This window comes from Chelonia mydas, chromosome 1 (assembly GCF_015237465.2).
Source record: "Chelonia mydas isolate rCheMyd1 chromosome 1, rCheMyd1.pri.v2, whole genome shotgun sequence".
Taxonomy (NCBI): domain Eukaryota; kingdom Metazoa; phylum Chordata; order Testudines; family Cheloniidae; genus Chelonia; species Chelonia mydas.
Genome location: NC_057849.1, coordinates 342801869 through 342821932, shown reverse-complemented (window position 1 = coordinate 342821932; position 20064 = coordinate 342801869). Strand labels below are relative to the sequence as shown.

The 20064-nt window shown below is 45.1% G+C and overlaps 1 protein-coding gene across 4 annotated transcripts in view; it reads left to right on the top strand.

Moving 5' to 3' along the window:
- The window catches only part of AHCYL2 (adenosylhomocysteinase like 2), a 198095-nt gene that overhangs the window by 107650 nt on the left and 70381 nt on the right, over nt 1-20064 (top strand). Inside the window, exon 1 of one of the 4 annotated variants that reach the window (XM_043521301.1) lies at nt 12232-12696. The exons of 2 other annotated variants lie outside the window; for them this stretch is intronic. In XM_043521301.1, coding sequence (XP_043377236.1) covers nt 12640-12696 — 57 coding nt within the window. In that variant the 5' untranslated portion in view covers nt 12232-12639. Of the gene's footprint in view, nt 1-12231; nt 12697-20064 lie in introns of those variants that run through there. One more of the 4 variants, XM_037889424.2, reaches the window with a different exon arrangement.

The following is a 20064-nucleotide window of genomic DNA, read 5'->3' as shown; positions in this document are numbered from 1 at the left end:
ATTTAACATTCCTGTGGTGGGAAGATCACTTCAACAGCCCAACACTGGCATTTAATTTTAGAAAGGGGAACTATGCAAAAATGAGGAGGTTAGTTAAACAGAAATTAAAAGGTACAGTGACTAGATTGAAATCCCTGCAAGCTGCATGGACACTTTTCAAAGACACCATAATAGAGGCTCAACTTAAATGTATACCCCAAATTAAAAAACACAGTAAAAGAACTAAAAAAGAGCCACTGTGGCTTAGCAACCATGTAAAAGAAGCAGTGAGAGATAAAAAGTCACCTTTTAAAAAGTGGAAGTCAAATCCTATTGAGGTAAATAGAAAGGAGCATAAACACTGCCAAATTAAATGTAAAAATGTAATAAGAAAAGCCAAAAAGGAGTTTGACAAACAGCTAGCCAAAAACTCAAAAGGTAATAACATAATGTTTTTTAAGTCCATCAGAAGCAGGAAGCCCGGTAAACAAGCAGTGGGGCCCCTGAATGATCAAGATACAAAAGGAGCACTTAAAGACGATAAAGTCATCGCAGAGAAATTAAATTAATTCTTTGCTTCAGTCTTCACGGCTGAGGATGTTAGGGAGATTCCCAAACCTGAGCTGTCTTTTGTAGCTGACAAATTTGAGGAATTGTCACAAATTGAAGTGTCACTAGAGGAGGTTTTGGAATTAATTGAGAAACTTAACAGTAACAAGTCACCGGGACCAGATGGCATTCACGCAAGAGTTCCGAAAGAACTCAAATATGAAATTGCGGAACTATTAACTATGGTTTGTTACCTGTCCTTTAAATCAGCTACTGTACACAATGACTGGAAGATAGCTAAGGTAATGCCAATATTTAAGAAGGGCTCTAGAGGTGATCCTGGCAATTACAGACCGGTAAGTCTAATGTCAGTACCGGGCAAATTAGTTGAAACAATCGTAAAGAATAAAATTGTCAGACACATAGAAGAACATTAATTGTTGTGCAAAAGTCAACATGGCTTCTGTAAAGGGAGATCATGTCTTACTGATCTCTTAGAGTTCTTTGAGGGGGTCAACAAACATGTGGACAAGGGGGGGTCCAGTGGACATAGTGTACTTAGATTTCCAGAAAGCCTTTGACAAGGGTCCCTCACCAAAGGCTCTTAGTAAATTAAGTTGTCATGGGATAAGAGGGAAGATCCTTTCATGGACTGAGAACTGGTTAAAAGACAGGGAACAAAGGGTAGAAATAAATGATAAATTTTCAGAATGGAGAGGGGTAACTAGTGGTGTTCCCCAAGGGTCAGTCCTAGGACCAATCCTATTCAACTTATTCATAAATGATCTGGAGAAGGGGGTAAACAGTGAGGTGGCAAAGTTTGCAGACGATACTAAACTTCTCAAGATAGTCAAGACCAAAGCAGACTGTGAAGAACTTCAAAAAGATCTCACAAAACTAAGTGATTGGGCAACAAAATGGCAAATGAAATTTCATGTGGATAAATGTAAAGTAATGCACATTGGAAAAAATAACCCCAACTATCCATACAATATGATGGGGGCTCATTTAGGATCAGGAGAAGGATGTTGGAGTCATCGTGGATAGTTCTCTGAAGACGTCCACGCAGTGTGCAGCGGCAGTCAAAAAAGCAGACGGGATGTTAGGAATAATTTAAAAAGGGATAGAGAATAAGACAGAGAATATCTTATTGCCCTTGTATAAATCCATGGTATGCCCACATCTTTAATACTGCGTACAGATGTGGTCTCCTCATCTCAAACAAGATAATCTGGCATTAGAAAAGGTTCAGAGAAGGGCAACTAAAATGATTAGGGATTTGGAACGGGTCCCATATAAGGAGAGATTAAAGAGGCTAGGACTTTTCAGCTTGAAAAAGAGGAGTCTAATGGGGGATATGATAGAGGTCTATAAAATCATGAGTGGTGTGGAGAAAGTGAATAAGGAAAAGTTATTTACTTGTTCCCATAATATAAGAACTAGGGGCCACCAAATGAAATTAATGGGTAGCAGGTTTAAAACAAATAAAAGGAAGTTGTTCTTCACACAGCGCACAGTCAACCTGAGGAACTCCTTGCCTGAGGAGGTTGTGAAGGCTAGGACTATAACAGGGTTTAAAAGAGAATTGAATAAATTAATGGAGGTTAAGTCCATTAATGGCTATTAGCCAGGATGGGTAAGGAATGGTGTCCCTAGCCTCTGTTTGTCAGAGAGTGGAGATGGATGGCAGGAAAGAGATCACTTGATCATTACCTGTTAGGTTCACTCCCTCTGGGACACCTGGCATTGGCCACTGTCGGTATACAGGATACTGGGCTGGGCAGACCTTTGGTCTGACCTAGTATGGCCATTCTTATGTTCTTAACTCCACGTCCACAGGAGGCATGGAGTCAATGTCAATCTGGTTAGGACAATGCATTATCAGTGTAGACACTGCCTTGCTTGCATCAACTGTTGCTGACTTTCAGAAGCCATCCCACAATGCCGCACACTGACAGTTCAGTCATTGCAAATGCTCCTGATGAGGCGCACACCACCAACACAAGGAGCAAAGTGTAGACATGCACAAGTGATGTAATTACTGTGGCGGTTGTATGCTGATGTAAATTAGGTCGACTTAATTTTGTAGTGTAGCTATGCCCTAAGTCGGTGGTAGAATTCTTCCATCGACCTAGCGCTGTCTACCTGGGGACTTATGTCTCCTTAACTATGTTGCTCAGGGGTATGGATTTTTCACGTCCCTGAGCAACATAGGTGGGGTTGACCTAATTTTCTAGTGTAGACCAGCCCTTTGCTTAAATTCAGGCCAGCCTCTGAAAATGTGTTAACTACCTCAAGTTAAATGGCAATCAGTAAACCTCAGGTAAAAAACCTCAAGTTTAGAAAGCCTTAAATGTAACTAGTGTATAAATTCTGGTTTATACAGTTTTTATAGTGGTATAATTATTTTGGTTAGGGCTGTGGGATTTTTTGTGAAATGCTTACTTGGTACAACCCGTAATGCGAATGTGGATAAATTGTTATAAAACTGTCTTATACCAGAGTAGTTATACTAGCATAGCTTATTCCCCTTCCTATATGGGACTAAACTACACAGATATAAACACCTTTATACTGATATAATTCCATCCAGTTATGCTGCTTTAACTATACCAGTTAGAGAGGTACAGCTTTTGTGTCTAGCCCTCTTTCGGCCTCTGAAATCGTTTTGTTAGAGTGTTTTGAATGGGTGGAAGGTGAGTTTGAATGCCCTTTTTGGTGATTAGAAGTTATAGGCTATGCTCTATGTCCCTGGAAAGGTGACATACACTTAGATTCCCTAGATTTTCATTGGGCATTTGGACTTGGTCTATAAACTCATTGTCATGAAGTATTTAAGGTGAATATATAGACAAACCAATCATATGAATTTCTGTTGTACTTCCTTGGATTTTAGTAATTTATCAAAATGCAGTCATTGTAGGGCTAGCTGGACTGGGGCTTAAGAGACATGGATTCTAATTCCTGGCTCTTCCATTGGCTTGCTGGGTGACATTCGGGAAACCACTTCACCTTTGTGCCTCAGTTTCCCATCTGTAAAATGGGAATGATATTTATCTCCTATGTAAAGTGCTAGAAGATCTATGGATGAAAAGCACTGCAGGAGAGCTAGGTGAGGGCTTTATCATTTATTTATTTATTCAGTTATAATAGAATTAATTTTCTAAATGTAACTGTTCATTAGCTCGGCAGCTCGTCTAATTGAGGAAGTCTTTGGCACCGGTAGAAGGCATTTCCTTATGCTGAACTCCACTGTGTTTAGTGGTGGGCCTTCTGAGTCCAGAGGATGAACTGCAGAGGACTCTACAGACAGAGAAAATCCATTCTGTATTCTCCTGCATACACATTCTTGCAAGCAATTGCTGCACTTCTTTTAAGTATTTTAGTTACTGGAATGTCTTACATAGACTCTCAAACTCACCATTAGCAGGATCACGTAAAGTGGGACTTTCTGTGAAAAGTGTTGCCATTCAGGCTTCCTACCTAAAGAAGGTTGCTCTCTGAGCTAGGCCCTCATCCACAATGTTCCAAAGAGCTTGGAACTGGCATGGCGTACATGGAGATCATTAATTTACAAACACTGAAAGTACTTATTTAAAAGTAAATGTGTAATAGGGTTCCAGTCCATTTAACAGCAAATACCTTGCTCAAACAGGTGGGAAAACAATGTGTGCGTTTGAGCATTTAATGTACTCTTTCCTGGGATCTCATCTGTTGAATAGAAATAATGCAGGCTCGTTCTAAAGTTGGCACAGTGGGTACTAAGTTTCCCACTCCTGCTTCATTTTGTACATTGGCACCAGAGTAATGGCCTTCTTTTGAGGGAGCCCTTATTAATTTTTCTCCTTTCTCTCATTAAAGCAGTGCTGTTCATAACGATAAATGTCTCCAAGTGGAGCTGTATGGTGTAAGACAGTGGTTCTCAACCAGGGGACCAGGGCCCACTGCGGGGCCGTGAGCAGGTTTCAGGGGGGCTGCCAAGCAAGGCCAGCATTAGACTTGCTGGGGCCCAGGATAGAAAGCTGAAGCCCCACTGCATAGGGCTGAAACCCCAGCCCCTGAGCCCTGCCACCTGGGGCTGAAGCTGGAGTCTGAGCTCTGTAGCTTTGCAAGGACCACTGTGGCATGGGGCCCCAGGCAGTTGCCCAGCTTGCTGTCCCCTAACGCTAGAGTTCCCACAGAAAGGTGTAAATTGGAAGTTTTTTTGCAACCATTAAGTTGAATGTATTAAATAAGGAATAAATGCTGTTGTTCTGCAGACTCTCAGCACCCCCTAGTGTCCGTGTAGAGTTTTCACTGCCTGTCTTCTCACGTTAAACTTCCTTCTTGTTTAATTGCCAAACATCTCTTACTGAGGCTTGCCTTGTTTGGTTGTTCTACTGAAGAGACTCTGTCTGTCATTAAGTTTTATTCAAGTTTTCAACAGAGATTGGATCCGTTATTCTGTAGAGCCAAGAATTTCTATGAGCTCCAACAGAGACCTCTTAATATTTCTAATTTTTCAGGCCGTGTCTTCCTCTGTGGTTTCAGGGAAAGTGTTTATTAAAGCAGGCTCTAAAGCTCTATTTACATAAGGCTTTGGAATCACTTTTCCTCTCCTCTCTCAAACTTGTTACTCCTAGGTGAAAGCCTGTCCTTGGGTGTCCTTCCCAGTGAGCATTTCACCTCTCTGTTTAAATTTTGTTTACCAAATGTTTTTAAAGCCTTCAGCTGTTCTGCTAGTCCAAGGCTCATTTAACTGAGAGAGCTATTTATTGAATATGGTTCAGCATCTTTCTGATGATCAGAGTGACAAAGAAAGTGATGTTTCTTGTGCACGTTAGGGCTTGTGGTAGCTCTCTGCACGGGGTGAATTTCACTCATGAAAGATGCTAAATTAAGAGTCCTGGATACTGGAGCTCTCTATCCACAGAATAGTTCTGTAGCAGGGCAAGTTTCTTTTTAAAGCCTTATCCTTGACCCGGGGCAAGAGGAACATGGTGCATTCTTACTCATTCTGTTCCTTTTACTCTGTGGGCTCCTGCAGTACATTAAACAGGTAAAACTCCCTCCTTGAAGTCAATGGGAGTTTTGCCAACATACTGAACTGCTTGCTCACGCTGTCTAAGATGGTACCTATTTTGTGGTGGTCATTTATGATATGTTGCAGTGGGAACTGGACTAAGACCAGTTCATTTCTTATAGATTTCAAGGTCTGATTTTTTTTTAGGATATCTAGGGGACCAGGATTCATTATCTGCCTTTTCCTATCATGGGATGCCTTTCCTCGGCTAAAATAAGGGTATAGGAAGCAATGCAAGTTTAGTAGGTCCAGCATGCAAGAAAATGGTGGTAGAACTATTTTTATTTAGCTTAAAATGTGTTCTGTGTGCTTTACAGACAGATGTGGAGATGAAGTTCCTGGCACAAAGATCTTAGCCTAACAAGGCTTGGAAGTAATCCATTTTATTTCATCTGATATTGGAAGTATTTTCCAAGTATGATGTTTTTACATGAGTTATATTTTCTGTGAGTACAAGAATATATAAAAACACACACCAGATACTAATGATTCAAAAATGTAATGATTGCAGAAGTCAAGATTTGCAGCAGATTCAGAATTCTTTGAATTAATATTTCATTAGTTTGTTGAGCACAGTGGAATAATACTGACTTCCTTATTGGAGTTACTAATACATATAGTCAGCCCGCAAGTGACTTTTAAAAATTAATTTCTTTTTAAACTTTTCAACCGATGCTTTTTGTTTCACTGTTTGAGAGGAGCAATCAATTATCAGTTTCCAATTAAATCTTCTGAAGGCTAATGAGAGAGCATTAGTTTGAGAAATAGCTGCAAGTGTTAGCAGGGCTGGAAGCACTGGTTCTTCGTTGAGTGATTGCTCATGTGCATTCCAATAGGTGTGTGTGCGCGCTGCATGCACGTTCGCTGGAAGCTTTTCCCTAGCGGAACCCATCGGGTCGGCTGTGGAGACCCCTAGAGTGGCGCCTTCATGGCAGTGTATATATGTCGCTGCCAACCCGGCACCTGCTCAGTTCCTTCTTACCGCCCGTGATGGTCGTTGGAACAGCTTAGTCTCTTGCTTTGCAAGTGCCTTACTTAGTGGTTCCCTGGTTTCTAGTGTACATAGTTGTTTGTTAGTAGTTAATAGTTGTAGATTAGATTAGTTTACGTACTTCGAGGGGTTTCCGCCCCGTTCTACTCTCCCCGGCTATGGGGCATGCCTCGGTCGCAGGGGTTTAAAGCGTGCGAGAGGTGTGCAAAACCTTTGCCAACAAGTGATCCGCACGCCGCCTGTCTCAAGTGCCTCGGGGAGGGCCATCAGACAGATAAGTGCCCTATTTCAGACCCAGGACTAAGAGGGAGCAGGACTATCGCCTGAAGCTCCTCTTCATGGAGTCGGCCCTTCAGCCACAGCCTGAGCCGATGCCGGCACCCTCGGTGCGGGATGTCCCGGCACCGAGGAAGGACTCCACCAGGGAGCACTGGCACCGCTCCCCAGCCCGCAAGGCCAGTGCCTCACAGCGGCACCATTCACAGTCTCCAGTGCCGCATAAGAAAAAGAAACCACACGGGACGTTCCCTGGGCAGGAAGCCGAGGGGGGATTCCAGAGGGGTGCGTCCTCTGGCGGGACACCCTAGGTCTGGTCCCTCAGAACCGGCATGGTTGACTCCGGCCCCAGGTGCAGAGCCGTTGAGTCCGGCGAGAACAGATTCTCCTACCCATGACGATTTGGAGGAAGAGCTTGATCTCTTCTCCACTCCAGACGCATATGAGGCGGCTCGAGACCTCATTGTTATGACGGCTCAGTACCTGGCCCCGCAAACTCAGGCACTGCCAGTAGTGACGGCGATGGCACCAATTGTGGTGTCGTGCACAGCATCGCGGGCGATTACAACACTGGCCGCAACACCGATCATAGAATCATAGAATATCAGGGTTGGAAGGGACCTCAGGAGGTCATCTAGTCCAACCCCCTGCTCAAAGCAGGGCCAATCCCCAATTTTTGCCCCAGATCCCTCCTCAAGGATTGAACTCACAACCCTGGGGTTAGCAAGCCAATGCTCAAACCACTGAGCTATCCCTCCCACCCCAATGGTGGCACTGGTGGCACTCGCGGGAGCGCCGCCGTTGATTCATCATCGGGGAAGCCTATGATGTTGCGGCGCCAATCTCCATCTCCTTGGTACCATTCCCTGGCACCGTCGGGCTCCACTCCCCCATGGTCAGGTACAGAATACTTGTCAGAGTCAGACGCGGAATTGTCTGTGTCCCGATGCAGCCACTCCCAGTCCCGGCACCGTAGGTCGGTGGAATAACCGGCACGAGTCGCCACTTGGCCACTGCAGTGGCAGGGCCCAGTGCAATGGCCTTTTTGGACCCCCCCGGGCCTACCACCAGGCTCAAGGTCAGGAATCTAGGCCAGTGTCAATGGTATTGGCCCCTGGTGCCCCTCCATCAGCGACGTCGATGGCATGCCACACCCCTAGGGCCCCTGAGGATCCCTTACAGGACAGGGCTGTTGAGTGGCCACAGTCAAGCATGGCCTCTCCTCTCCCTGAACCTCCGGTCGCGGGGTGCTCCAAGGTACCTGACTCGGCCTCCAGAACCCGAGGAGCAGGAAGACCCTGTCCTGGGAACTTCTTCCTCCTCTTTGCCAGACCAGGCGGTGGCGGGCACCTCCACCACTCTACCACCAATGGATACCAAGGCCACTAGGACCTGCTTAGGAGGGTAGCAGTCAACCTCAACCTCCAGGCAGAGGAGGTTATGGAGGACTCAGATCCGATAGTGGACATCCTCACCCCCGAGGATCCTTCCAGAGTAGCTTTGCCCCTCATAAGGACAATTCAGAACACCACGAAGGTGCTCTGGCAAACCCTGGCTTCTATACCACCAACGGCTAAAGGGGTCGAGAGATGCTACTTTGTGCCACAAAAGGGCTATGAGCATCTGTTTACTGGGGACTCTGGTGGTTGATGCGGCAAACCACAAGGAGTGGCAGGGTCAACCAGGCCCCGCACCTAAGTCACATGATGCCAAGAAGCTGGATCTCTTTGGCTGTAAAGTCTATTTGACTGGGGGTCTCCAGCTTCGGGTAGCAAATCAGCAGGCAGTGCTTAGCTGTTACACTTTCAATTCCTGGAGCTCGTTGGCTAAATTCCAGGAGTTAATCCCAGCTGATTCTCGCAGGGAGTTCGCTGCGCTCCTTGAGGAGGGTAGAGTGGTCTCTAGGACCATCCTCTAGGCAGCCCTGGATGCAGCAAACTCTGCAGCTAGAACCATGGCCACCGCCATCGCTATGAGGCGGAGTGCATGGCTTCAGGTTTCAGTGATCCCAGCTGAGGTCCAAAATACAATTCAGGACCTCCCCTTTGACTGTGAGGGCCTGTTTGCTCAAAATACGGACACGTGTCTGCATAGCCTGAAGGACTCATGGGCAACTCTGAAGTCTCTGGGGCTACACACCCCAGCGCCTCAGAGAAAGCCCTTTAGACCTCAGCCCCCGTCCCGTTTCTACCTGGGACCCTCTAGGCGGGATCCACCTAGGAGGAGGGGCAGAAATAACAGGAAACGCCCACCACAATCCTCCTTGGGCCAAGGTCAGGGTTCAACCAAACAGCCCCCCAGCCCCAAACCCAACTTTTGAAGATGCGCACAAGGATGGCGCACCAGACGTGGTTAGCGCAGGTGCACAGACCAGGCAGGGACCCATCGGACTCAATCGTGACCCTCATGCCTCAAGTTCTCCACTCTCTCCAATGGTGGCTGCAACCTCAGCTGGTTTGTGCGGGAGTACCCTTCGCAAAACCCCACCCCACGCTTTCCCTTGGCCACGCTCGGTTGGGGAGTGCATCTGGGCAATATCAGAACCCAGGGCCTCTGGTCCCATGCAGAGCTATCGCTGCACATCAACGTGACGGAGCTGAGGGCAGTTCGCCTGGCATGCCAAGTGTTTCAGGCCGGTCTGCAGGGCATGTGTGTATTGCTGCTCACAGACAATACTGCAGCAATGTTCTATATAAACAAACACGATGGTGCTTGTTCCTCTCCCCTCTATCGGGAAGCCCTCATGCTGTCGGACTTTTGTATTGCCCACTCCATACACCTGCAGGTGTCGCATTTTCCGGGGGTGCAGAACAAGCTGGCAGACCACCTCAGTTGCTCGTTCCATGGACACGAGTGGTCCCTCAGACGGGACATCACTCACTCAATTTTCCAGAGGTGGGGCAAAAGGAAGTGCCAGAGATTCTGCTCCTTCCTGAACCACAGCCCAGGCTCCATCGTGGATGCCTTTCACTTGTCATGGATGGGTCACCTGCTGTACGTGTTCCCGCCATTCCCCTTCATACACAGGGTGCTCCTCAAGACTTGTCAGGACAGGGTTTCCTTAATTCTCATAGTGCTTAATTCTTCCTTAATTCTTAATTCCCTGGCCGCTCCTCCAGGTACCTCCCCCGAAGCTCCCATTGGTCGCAGTTCCCCATTCCCGGCCAATGGGAGCGGTGGGGGGCGGTGCCTGGAAGCAAGGGCAACACACAGACCCCTGTGCTCCCGCTCCCTCAGGAGCGGCGTGGGGCAGGCAGGCAGGGAGCCTGCCCTGCCCCCAGTGTGCGCCGGGCCAGAGCTGCTCTAGGTAAGCACTGGGGGCGTGGGAGCCGCGGGGAGCTGGCGGGCTGCAGAAAATAACCCCGCGGGCCGCATGTTTGAGACCCCTGATCTAGTCTATGGGCCAGATTCACCACTGACATATTAGGATTACATCCAGTTCCATGGAGTTGTCCCTGCTTACCCCAGCATTGAATTTGTCCCTATTTCATTAGAACTCTTTGTCCAAAACATACTAGATGCTCTGCTTGGGTTTCAGTTTTATCCCCTAGCCTCAGATGACCCTGTCTCAGCTAGTACCTGGCAACTCCAAACCTTTGGCATTCAAAATTTGTTGATACACTAGGAGGATAGGAGAGGAAAACTACTGTAGATTACAGGACACTGTCCCAGGCATTTAGGTGAGCTTTGCAATGCAAAATTAAGGAAAGGTGGTTTCAGAAGCCAAATACCCTCTGATGAGGGCAGGATGGAAGAGAGAGGAATGAGTAAGTGTGAAGTGCTGTATTCATCCTCTTGCATGGTACTTCTAAGAGGCATGCAGGGGAAGCTGTCAATATCTCTGAGAAAGAGAGAAGCCAGAGTGCTGTCCAGTTGTCTTAAAGTATTGTTTACAGACAAAAAACTTTGTTATAGAAGAGCTAAATTTGACAGCATTTCAGTGGATTCAAGGTGGCACCTCCCCCCATTACTTTATTTACAAAAATTCTATACCTATCAAATAAAAAGAATCCACATTAAACTCTGTATGAACAGTAAAGATATCCAGCCAGGTTTCCACTGCCATATAATCATTCACTAACACCCCCACCCCCAATTTGCAGCTCCCATCCAACCTTAACATTGCCCCGTTGTTTTGTTCTGTTATGGAAGTATGCTGTTGGAATACTAATATGTGTTCAAACACTGGAAGACATTTATCAGCAATGCTAAAACACATTTGTAAGTTTGTAGTGTGAGCCATTTTGGAGATGATGTGCCAAAAAAACCTTAGGAAATTGTTCAAAAATTCAGAGATGAGAAAAAGTCAACCATCATAACTTTAAACCTCTTTTTTGGGGGGTTTCCCAGAAATAAATCTCTCTGAATGAGAAATGGCATGGAAATTTTCAAGGGGATCAGTTTCTTTTGGGTGGAATTTGGAGCTTATAATTGGAAAACTAGCTTCTGTAAGAAGATTAGCTAGTTAGTCCAGATTGCCATTGTTATATGAAATTTCTCTTTTATAAAAAGCCAATAACAGATAAAATATTAATGTCACTGTTGTTTGACACCTTATTCCAACATCTGTTTTGTGTGTAATCAGACATGGCTCTCCAGACTGTAATGATGAAAGTTTTTACTACTTTTTACTCCTGCAGAACCGATGCAGCTACAGAATAATGAGCTGGATTCTTTTCTAATTTGTGCATTGAAGATAGATTCTTCACTAAATTCTGATTGCAGAATCTTAAATGTTGGTAGTGAGTGAACCAGAAAGACCCAACTTACTTTAGAAACCCCATGCTGAGTGTGCAGCATTAGCAGATCATAAAGCCATAATTTTACTTGTGAATTGAGCAAGTTTAATGTGGAGTGAACAAACATTGGACCCCATAACTCTTCTGAACATGAGAACACTTTATAATCATTCATTTCAGCTAGATGTGTATACAGTACCTGTTTTTCAGCTAGTTCCAAAAAGAAGGGTGTGCATGTTACCCAGCAGAGGGAGCTGTGGACAAGTAAATACACTCCACTGCTTTTCCCTGAGTCTGATAAATGCATATATTCTTTAAAAACAATATTTACTGTGTTCTATACAAAATTGTGGCACTTAGAGGTTAATTTTAAATACACTGTTTTGCTAGTTTGCCAGGAGTACATTTTTAGCAGCTAGAGGCACTCGTATGCTATTTTGTTCAGAGTTACATGAACTTTTAATGCTATCAAGTATCCAGCTATATTCAAGGAGACACATGTTTACAATACAGTACAAAAAGGAGCTATAAAAATAGAAGTGCGTTCTTGACCTTGATCCTTATTGATCACGGTATCAGCATTTTCGGTGACGTATTCTTAGGGGCGTAGGCAGGCCATTGATAGATATCACACACACAAAAGCAAGGTTGCCAGGCATGCACTCTGCACTCAACTAGAGCTAAAAGTCTGTAGAGAGAGGGGTTCATTGCTTGTGCATCATGCAGTGCCCAGCTGAAAGTATGAAGTAGCCACAAGAGAAACTGTGTTTGAGAGCGTCATCTGGCCCAGGGTTTCAAACAGAAACAAGGCATTGAATCAGTCCTTGGAGCTGCTTGTCTTCTGTCTGAGCACTTGACTAATGAGGTTGATTTGAATAGAAGGCCTGTGCTGGAAGGGGGTGCAGCCACTGAAGCTCCTGAAAAGCTAGGAGCTTGGCTCTTGAGTTTGAGTGCGCGCGTACAGTGTGTGTATTTTTTTTTTTTTTTTGCACATCCAAATAGCAATTCCCTTTGCTACAGAACAAACTTGAAAAGTCTCAGCTATGGAGAAATGGGACAGCAGCGCAGGTACCTCTGCTTTTCACATGCCAGAGTGGATGGTGAGTTGACGTATAGTTTATTATTTTAGTTAATACATAGCAAATCGGTCACTACTGGATTTCTAAAGGGGCTTTCTCTTTGTCAGGTGGATTTATGCCAGGTTCAATTTTACTGCATTGTACTCAAGTATAATAAAATTTACCAGGAATGGGAATCATTAAAGTCAGAGGCAGGCAAGATCCAGTAGTCCCATCTCCCTGCCCATGCAGGATTATTCTTCATTGTACATATACTGTCCAGTCTAACTGTAAAAGGTCAAGTGGCACTAGAAATAGTCTCCATCTATGGAATGGGAATACTATTTTCCTACTTCACAGGAATATTGTGTAAGGACTTAATGTTTATAAAGCAATCTGAGATACATGGAGGAAAAACCACTTGAAGTGCAGAATAATCTTCTGGGGTGCATTGCATTGTCTACTCTGAGAACAAGATATGCATAGCAAACACTCTTTATTATTTCGTTGGCAGTCTTAATGTTTATTACTAAGTAGGACTCCATCTTTGAAATGGCATCTGTGTTGCTTATGTCTGTGTTACCTTCCCTAATGTTAATTTTAAAGCAGGCAACTGATCCTCAGAGCAACATGTGCTGCTCAACCTCACCTCAACCAGTAAGAGGGCAGGAGAGGAAACACAGTGAGAACTGAAATAACCTTTTCTCTGCTTTGCTCCTTTGACACTAGGAGTTCTTGAAACGGTTGACAGCATAGTGATTCTGTTTTGAAAACTAGCCAGCACTTGAACAGTTAAAGCTTGTGTCTGGGGGACAGCTTCCACCAGAGAAAGTGTCTGTGCACCTACCATGGTTTAAAAATGCTTATGCCATCCTAGTGCAAAAGAGTGCCGTATTAAGAGCTATTACTCCTTCCCAGATTGCTACTCATGTTTTACAACCTAAAATTCTTTCTGTTTGAAAAGTTGACTCTTATGAGCTCTTCTTAGGCTGTGTCTACACTACGCACCTTTTAGCGACAGGGCTGTGCCGCTACAGCTGTGGGGCTGAAAGCCACTCAGTGTAGCCACTGTTTGTCGGCAGGAGTGAGCTCTCCCGCCGGCAAAAAACTTCCATCCTCAACAAGCGGCGGCAGCTTTGTCGGCAGGCGCTGCTCACACTGGAGCTTTTCGTCAACAAAACTTGTGTCTTTTGAGGGAGTGTTTTTTTAACACCTCTGAATGACAGAAGTTTTGTCGATCAGTTGCCAGTGTAGAGAGAGCCTAAGAAAGGCCTTTGGTTTGTTCTAGAGCATTATAGCAAGAGATCTGGGTTTCTGTAGGTACTTCAAAATGTGGTGCAGCAACAAGCTTTGCAAATAGCCAGTGGCAAAACCCAGTATTTGAACTGGTCTGATGTAAATACTCAAAGCTATAAAAATACCTTTTCAGAGGATCTGTTCTGGTTCGGTTTGAACTTTGTTAGTCCTCTGGAATAATTCAGTGTTAATTAGTCTCTCTACAGATTTTGCTAGTCACTAAAAGCTTTACAGTAATTATTAACCTGTCATTTTCTTTCCCCAGCCTGCTGGTGTTCTACAGAGTGAAATTCTCTACTGTACTTTACCCCAGTTTACCTTGTATTTTATGTCACACTGTCGGGAAATAGTTATTACATTTGAAGGTCAGCACTGATAAAACTTGGCATAACGTTTGACACTTTAGAAGTGTCTATTTTATACTGATTCAAATATCTTCAAATCGGGATTTCTGTTTATGAACTAGGTTTAGTTTGGTCATTCATAATTTCTAGATCTTTAGGACAAAGAAACAAGTGCCGTAATCATACTGGGATCTGACCCATGCTAGCAAAAAATAAGTTTAAATGTGATGGTTGCTAGCAGGGCTCTAACAGTTTCTCTTTGCTATCTGGACATGTATTTTTTCTGAAGAAAATACATTTTAAAGAGTCTGTGCTACAAGGCCCATATACAAAGAGCTTGTAGTTGTGTTTAACAGCCACGCATAATCAGTTTGAACTCTGCTAAACCCAGATATAACATGATTTGCCAAGCCAATGTGGATGGGTCCAACCACACTATAAATAAAGATTGTCCTGAACGGCAAAATTCACATATTGGTTTGGTGCTTTATTTCAAACCTACTACCCCTCTCAGAGTTGTGGGGTGTTAAGATTCAGGGAGTTCGGGGATTACAAAAAATCACTGTTCTAACCTAGGTCCCCACATTGGATAAAGCACTGATTTTTAACTAACCCTACATTTAGTCCCTTTCGCATGGGTCAGCCAAGGTGTATTTTAAACTGGTTGTACAACAGCCAAGCTTAAGGTCCCACATACATTATAACTTTCACTGCATTGGAGGAATCAGTTGCAACACAGCAATCTCCTGACGTGATTTAAATCAGTCTTGTAATGTAGGTGTCCCTGAATTGTGCTATACATTTGAAGTTTTACAGGGCTGAAGAAAAAAACAGGAATAGGGTTAGAACATGATTGAGGAGAATGAACCCAATGTTAACTATGTTGGGGGACTACTGTGACCCTCAATATGGTAGAAATTACAATGAAGCGGAGATCTGGACTGTGCATAGATGGTATCATAGATAAGGCTAAGATTTTGTCATAGATATTTTTAGTAAAAGTCACAGATGGGTCACACAATATTCATGGAAGCCTGTGACGCATCCGTGACTTTTACTAAAAATATCCTTGACAAAATGGGGAGCTGCAGAGTCCCCACACCACCCACGGAGGCTGGGCAGCTGCAGGGGCTCCAGCTCGGAGCTCCGGGGCCTCCACCACCTGTGGAGGCTCGGAGCTCCAAGGTCCCCCGCTGCCTGTGGCAGCCGGGAGCTGCTCGGTTTGGAGTCACCGATGTCTCGGAGCTCCAGGGGCCCCTGCTGCCCTCAGCAACTGGGAGCTGTACGGTACCCCCCACCAGCCACCGTGCGCAGCAGGGGGACCCTGCAGCTTCCAGCCACCATGAGCTGAAGTCACGGAGGTCTCTGGAAGTCATGGATTCCAGGACTTCTGCAGCCTCCATGACTTAATCGCAGATAACCTCTCAGGTAACCTATAGCTTAGTGTAAATACTGGCCTTAAGCAAATCCCTGTCCACACCAATCTAGGGAAATTTTGGTAGAAGAATCCTGCTAGCAAAAACCCTGTTTAAATGCAGTTGTGGCTCATGTGATTCTAACCCCAGTGTGGTCGGGATCAGAAGTACTGCTGGGGACCTGCAGCAACTGTAAAATCAAGTATTGGATTTTCAGATCTGCCCTTTAAAATTCAGCAAAAGTTCCCTTATTTGTTTTCAGCAAAAAAACATGCTCAGTGCAGTGGTAATGCTGGTGAGACACCAGCAACACCAGGCAAATGGATTCTTTCTGAAAATTCAGCAGTTTCATGTTAAAGACATGGCAATAGCTCAGAGTACACAGAGGGAACCGGTTTCACTTGTAATGATAACTCATTGCTCTGGGAAAAGGCTGTTCCTTTCTAGTGTGTGTTGAATAGTGTTGTCTATATGGGTCCAAAGAGCAGAGGTGCCCGGGCGACGCACGCAGATGGCCTGTAGCAAGCGCATTAAAGGAACTTCACCACCACTTTCAAAACAAGTGGAAAAACTTGCTGGTTTTGGGCCTGTGACTAAGATCAAGTGTAGTATCATTTCAACATCAAATGCATTCACTGTTGGGGGCAATGTATCCTGCCTAGAGGACCCAACAGGTGTTTTCCTCTCTAACTTCTATGATCTTACGATTTTATACTGGAGAAGACAAAGCCCCCTTTTGTTACTTGAGCAACTTGAAATAATATGGAAAGAACCTTGCCACTTGGCCTCAGCTGTCACAGTGCCGCTACAAACAGACCTGGTAACAAGTCTGGGGAACTATTTTCTCCATTTGTAAATGTTTTTGTAGTTCGTCATCCCAGTCTCTCTTTGGCCTTGTCCACACAAAGCTGTTTTATTAAAAATTTCCCACCAGCGCACTTCCAAACACGGTTGCTATGGTGGTAGCAGTAATATAGACCAGGGCCTATCAGATGGCAGCGTTTTTACCTATGGTACTTGAGCCTGCTCTGAACAGGTGTATGAACATAGCGATAAAATTCTAGTATCTGCTTGGAGTCTTGTCTCCATTAGCACTTCCACCAGTAGAGCTGTATCAATTTGGCCATGGTGGGAAGTTTTTTAGTGAAGAAGCCTAGGAATGGCAGTGAGGGGAAGGGATTTTCCTGGCACCCAAGTGTGAAAGTTCTCCTCGTCTGCTAGGACCTCTTTGGGCAAGAGGTAGTCTGAGCAAGCCACTGGGTGTGAGGGTGGGCTTGACTGAAATATACCACGATTCAACCTCCCCGTTGGCACTGATATCCAAGAGGTCTGAGAACCAAATTCAACCTCCATCCCGGGTCTCCTGTAAAGTGGTAGAATATACTCAACTTTCAAGCTGGAGTTTGTACTATTCTAGGCAGTGGTCTAATATTTGATTTGCATTTCATTTATCACTGCACTGAGATTCTAGGTACACTAGAAATACTATAGATCAGCAGTCCTCAAACTTTTGCGGGTTGCAGGTCCCCCCCACCATACCTCTATCCGCATGCTCTTCCCCCACCCGACCCCTGAGCTGGGGCCGGGAGCGGGGCCATGGCTGGGGGGAGGAGTAAGGGGATCAAGGCTAGGGCTGCAGGTGGGGTTGGGCCAGGGCCATATCTGGGGGCAGGGGCAGAAGGAGCCACAGCCAGGCAGCGGTGGGGGCAGCTGGGCCCATGGCCAAATGTGGCTCCGCTCCCGGCCTTGCCCCCAGCCTCGGCCCTGGGCTGGGAACAGAGCCACGGCTGTGGATGGGGCCAGGCGCACGTGGAGCCGGGAGCCGGTGCCGCAGCTGGGGGTGGGAGCATCGCTGCAGCCGGGCTGCAGTGGGGGCAGGAGTTCCACTCCTGGCCTTGCCTCCAGCCTTGGCCCCGGGCTGGGAACGGAGCCGCGGTCAGCGGCCAAGGCTAGGGACGGGGCCAGGAGCCGGGGACATGGCTGGGGGCTGGACCAGAATAGATCTGGGGGCGGGAAGGGGCTGGATGGCGCTCCCTCTCCACCCCCAGGGGGGCTGGCCCGGGCCCTGCTGCACCCCCCTGGATGGTCCTCCATGCCGCTCTAGTGGAGTGGTCCCCACACTTTGGGGACCTCTGCTCTAGATGGATGCCTATGGCCTGCCAGACAGCAAATGACGTGGCAACTGCAATATGTCTGGATAATAAGATGCATTATTGGGAGAAGTTCAAATTGTGCTTCAGAAGTGCAAAGGGTTAAAATTTACACGTTAATCTACTGAGTTAGAATCCATGTGACATTTTAGCTGTAGGGCTGGAATCTTAAACACTTAAAGCTTTAGCATAGGCCTTGGCTCAACAAGTAGAGTTGTCAGGATTACACATTAATTTAAGGCCTGAGAAAGTTTGAAACACTCGTACAGCTCCCTCCTCAAAAAGGATATGAATCATAAGTCTTTTGAACATAGTTGAAGGAGGCAGGGTTACAAGTTAACTGAAGTAACTTAACCTTCACATTTTACAGCTCATTTTGTGCAAGGCAGCTGTTGTCACTAAGCAAGGAGTGAGTTTGTGTCACAGTGGAGGGAAAAGCATTGTGTCTACCTCAGCAAGCCAGTTCTGTGTGTTTTGGAGGTGTCTCAGCTATTAGCACCAGGCATCCATACGCACATCTCTGATTTCATGCAGGAAAGTGTAACAGGATATAAAGCATCTCTCCTGGTAACCAGGGTATTGTGTGTTGTTGCAGTCATGTGGTTTTCCTTTCATGAAAAATGATGAGATCTTAGTTGGCTGGGGACTTTTCACAAGTCTAGTGGTTAAAGCAGAGTTTTCAGAGGGCTAGGAGTCCTGGGTTCAATTCCAGTCTCTGCACATTATGAGCTTTGGCAAGTTGCATACCTGTCTGTACCTCCATTTTTCCATCTGTTAATAGGGTAATACCTTCCTCATGGGAACACTGGGAGCATTAAGTAAAGCACTTTGAGATCCTCTGATAGGAAGTGCTATAAAGGGCAAAGTATTATCATAATTCAGGCTGGTCATAACGACTATAGGTGAGATTGCCAAACAGTTTCCATTTTAATCCTGTTATTTTTACAGCCTTGTAACTTTCTAAACTATTTTTGGATAATAGTTACTTGTTCTCTGCCTTAAGTTTGTCTTCTCGATGGAACTTTTTGGGAAGTTTGAGTAAAATCACTTAACCCAGTTGGGTGTTCTGAGAGGCTGGGAATTTTCCCATTGGAAAGAGACATTCTTATCACCTTGTTTCTCACAGGAATAACAAAATAAAGGCGAGACTGTGAAACATCTAAATTGGTATGTATCGAGATCTTACTGATCATTACATTCTGATTAGCTGTAGAGTAATTTAGAGCTTGCCCTGTTTTATTTCTACAAGTCCATTTGCTGTGAGCAAGGAATTTACAAGCTCCAGTAGCAAATCCCCATGAACTTGTAGGCTGCACAAAATCGGTAGCCCCCGTTTCTTTTCCTTTGTTCCTTAAAAGAAACTAGAGATTTTAAGTGAAAAAAGTGAGCATTCCTGCAAGTGCTGTTTCCAAAATCAAGCACTCAAGACATTTCCAAAGTTAGTTCTTCCTGCAGCATTCCCCTCTGTATATTACTTACTGTTTTTTATGGGTATACTATAATAAGTATATTAAGACTTACAATTAACAAAGCAAACAGGAATAGAAAATACTCCATACACACAACGTGGCCATGTTAACATTGTTGGAAGACCAGATTACAACCCCTGTACTTACAGACTCATAGACTTTAAGGTCAGAAGGAACCATCATGATCATCTAGTCTGACCTCCTGCACATTGCACTGTTAAAGGCACTTTAATCTTTGTAGTACAGATGATTCAAAATATGTGTTAACCATGTTCTCAAACTGTGGTACAGCACTGGACTTCAGTAGGACTGAATGTGGTTCTCTACGTTTTAACCTCGTCAAAGAACAAGCGTGTTGCAACCTTTTTTCCTGACAAGTTGTTAAGTAGTTTCTTTGTAGGTTATATAGTCTGTTAAGCTTTGGCGCCTTAGGCTCTCTTTTCACTGGGGGGAGTGTTTTTTACATTGAAAGAGCTGTTCCAGTTAGTTTTCTTGATGTAAAATCTTAGTGGAGACGAGGCAGGGTAATTTTGACTTCACTCTCTTTAATGGAGGTCAACCTTATACTCTCCACTTATGGCTTACCTTGAATAGCTACGTCAAGTTAAAAAACTGTCTTCTCTAGGATTTTACAGTAAGATAGTAAAAACACACCTCTTTTGCCATGAAGAACTAGCCTGAGATGCAGCAGTGGTGTTAATCCCAATGTCCTGGCAATTTCCATTTGGAGTAATAG